General features: G+C 44.7%; 1 protein-coding gene across 4 annotated transcripts in view; it reads right to left on the bottom strand.

Moving 5' to 3' along the window:
- Positions 1–217: 217 nt before the first annotated feature.
- The window catches only part of LOC116097146 (solute carrier family 35 member E2A), a 22,671-nt gene continuing 19,776 nt past the window's right edge, over positions 218–3,112 (bottom strand). For all 4 annotated transcript variants that reach the window (XM_031379772.1, XM_031379768.1, XM_031379769.1 and 1 more), the window contains one exon: positions 218–2,376. In XM_031379772.1, the coding sequence (XP_031235632.1) occupies positions 2,139–2,376 (238 nt within the window). In that variant the 3' untranslated portion in view covers positions 218–2,138. The remainder of the gene's footprint in view (positions 2,377–3,112) is intronic.

The raw sequence follows: 3,112 nt of genomic DNA, 5'->3' as shown, positions 1-3,112 counted from the left end.
GAAATCTAACCACTAGTCCATCTCCATAGCCCCTAGAAGTATTTCTGAAACTAGAAATGTGTGCGTCTTTTATCCATGCATGCAGTGGGTAAGCAGGTGGCTGGCTCAGAAGGTCAATCCAGTGTTCAGACCAGACAATGACATAGATTCAGGAGGATCATCCAGGACAAGGAATGACACGTGGTGTCAATATTTGTACATTTACATCAGTAACAACTCATGAAGAACATAGTATTTTATGAAAGCACTAACAAATTTAGTTAAAAATATATTGTTATGGTATGGTCATAACAAATGGTCAGGCAGGGCCATTCCAGGACTCTCAACATAGCCCTCTCCTGGAAGAGCTGAAGGAAGTGGCTGATTCCATGATCTTTCCACCTTTGAGGACAAATCTCAAAAGCAGCTTTACATAAAATTGCTTTAAGAAAAAGTTTTTGTTTCTAGTCCAAAAATTTAGAAAATCAAAACAGGCTGAGTCTGGTGATGTAGGGGAGGAGTGGCCTGAGCAAGTCACAATGGACCCATTTCCTAATTATACACAAGCAGAAATTCCAAATAATAGTAAGAAGCCAGGCATATAGAACTCTGAGAATACTTAGACATGGTCTATGGGAAGGCCAGATGAGATCTTCTAACCAATACCCACAAGCATGTGCTCCATAGCTAGATCTTGAATAGACAGGTCTACTGCACATATTAATCTAACATCTGCCATCTACCCTCCCCATTGGATCTTTATTTTAAGAAGAACAAAGAGGAAGGAACTAGAATCCTGGGCAAAGTCAGATGAGAGAACATCTTCACAAGGAGTTGGGTGCTTACATAGCATAGTAAAGACACAGCTAGCTGGTGTCCAGCACACATCAGCTTCTTTTAAAAGGTAGCTTATAGATTAAAAGGCCTCATTTTGATCCATCATCATGGCAGATGACTTTTTCAAGTAAATAAAACATAGACATAATTATTGCTCTTCTTTACCCCAATATCTCTTTGAGGGGCTATTTTCATACTTTCCAGGTAAGAAGCCAACTTTGAAATCAGTGAACCACCATGGGCACATAAGGCTTACAGAAGGGAGGACCAGTGAGACTTGGACAAGAAGTGCCAGTGGCTACAGCTTATAAGTAATGGAGAGAGTCTTAAAGACTGGCTGGCAACAGACTGCACTCTACACACAACTCACAAAATGTTGAATAATGTAGAACTTCAGTGTCTTACGCCCAAGGCCCACTGTTGTCCTCCACTCCATCTTAAGTTCTGGCACCTGGTGGCTCAGGGAGTCATCATATGATCCCTAGTAAAGAGCTAGCTGTGCATGTAGACTCGATGTATCTTACATGCAGACACTCGAGAAACCTCCACAGGCACCTGCTATGTCAAAAAGCAGTGTCCCTTTAACTACAACATAGCCTGTATACACTCAAATGTTCATCAAAACTTCCATATCATCCATCTTGAAGGGGAATCTTCACAGGGTAGCCAACTGTGCCATTCAGAACAGCCCAATTCACATTTATCATTCTTAAAATGGAAAAGCACTCTAGAGCATCTGTTTGAATTAGAGATTTGTCCCCAACTTCCCAGAGTGGGCAATCACAAAATGGGTAGCAGAAACATGGGACAACAACCCTGGAGCAGGTAGTTCAGTAAAGCACAGGCCAAGAAGGGACACTTTCCTTCACATAGCCCTGTCCCTCTATGGCAGGAGACACTGTCTATTCTGTCTGAGACTCTGGTTTCTCAGGGTTTTATGGCTCCATACTAGAGTCATTGGCATCTGGAATGTCTGTTTTATAGACTGTCAAGAACCAAGATGCTTCAGTGCCTGTGGTGGTAGTGGTGGTGGTCATAGAAAAGTTTAGGTCTCCTGAATAGCATCAAGGAGACAGCAACTCAGGTTGACACTGGAGCCTGTGCTTATTCCGTAGTACAAGCTGAGCACTGAGACATAGGTTCACTTGCAGCCGGGGAGCTGTAGGTCATTTGATTCCTCCTGCAGGGCTCTACCAAGCAGAAGCTGATTTCCAAATTCCCATGTCCAGGAAAGAGCAAGAGACCTGCCCTGCATCATCTCCCTCTCTGTTCCACCATGGAGCACAGAAGAAATGCCTAGGCCTGGACATAGCATCAGGTGATCAGTGGTGCTGTCTGGAGTCCTGGGGAACCAGTGGATCTGTGTCATCTCCTGGGCTTCGGCTGGTGGCTGTGACCAGACTCTGCATAGTCTCCTGCTGATACTGCCTGGCCTTGTTGTAGAGCAAGACACCCACTGTGACAAGGATGGTGCCAATGGCAGACAGGCTAGTGATTTTGTTTCCAAAAACGATGATGCTGAGCCAGATAGACAAGGCGTGCTTCACAGTACTGGCGACACTACAGCAGTAGAGATAAAAGTCAGACTCTGGCTTCACACCACACAGGGTATAGCCTGCTGCTGGCAGTGACTACAAATGTCACACAATGCAACAGTGCTGTGTTGTCCATCCAGGGTCTCGGCCCCAAGAGGGACATGGATAAGGTGCCTACCACACTGGGGTTGGGAGCATTAGGGAGTTTGTCTGCATCTTTGTTCTTTTATTTCTCAGGTTTATTCTTTCTTTTTTAATGAAAAATTTCAAAACAAGGGCTGAAGAAATGTCTCAGTGAGTAAGAGCAATGGCTACTCTTTCAGAGGACCTGGGTTTGGTATCCAGCACTCAGAGGGTGGCTCAAAACTTTCTGTAACTCCAGTCCCCAGGAATCCAATGCCCTCTTCTGGCCTCCATGGGCACCAAGCATGCACATGATGTACATACATTTGCACCAGACCCCCCAAAAAACAAACAAACAAACAAACAAACAAACAAACAAACAAAAACCCATTCACATTAAATAAACTTAAAGAAGAAAAAACCTCTAGCTGGGTGGTGATGGCACACGCCTTTAATCCCAGCACTTGGGAAGCAGAGGCAGGCAGATTTCTGAGTTCGAGGCCAGCCTGGTCTACAGAGTGAGTTCCAGGACAGCCAGGTCTACACAGAGAAACGCTGTCTCGAAAAGCCAAAAAAAAAGAAGAAGAAGAAGAAGAAGAAGAAGAAGGAGGAGGAGGAGGAGGAGGAGGAGGAGGAGG

Source organism: Mastomys coucha, unplaced genomic scaffold (assembly GCF_008632895.1).
Source record: "Mastomys coucha isolate ucsf_1 unplaced genomic scaffold, UCSF_Mcou_1 pScaffold18, whole genome shotgun sequence".
NCBI lineage: Eukaryota > Metazoa > Chordata > Mammalia > Rodentia > Muridae > Mastomys > Mastomys coucha.
Note: the sequence above shows the minus strand (reverse complement) of the source record. Positions and strands in the feature narration are given on the sequence as shown.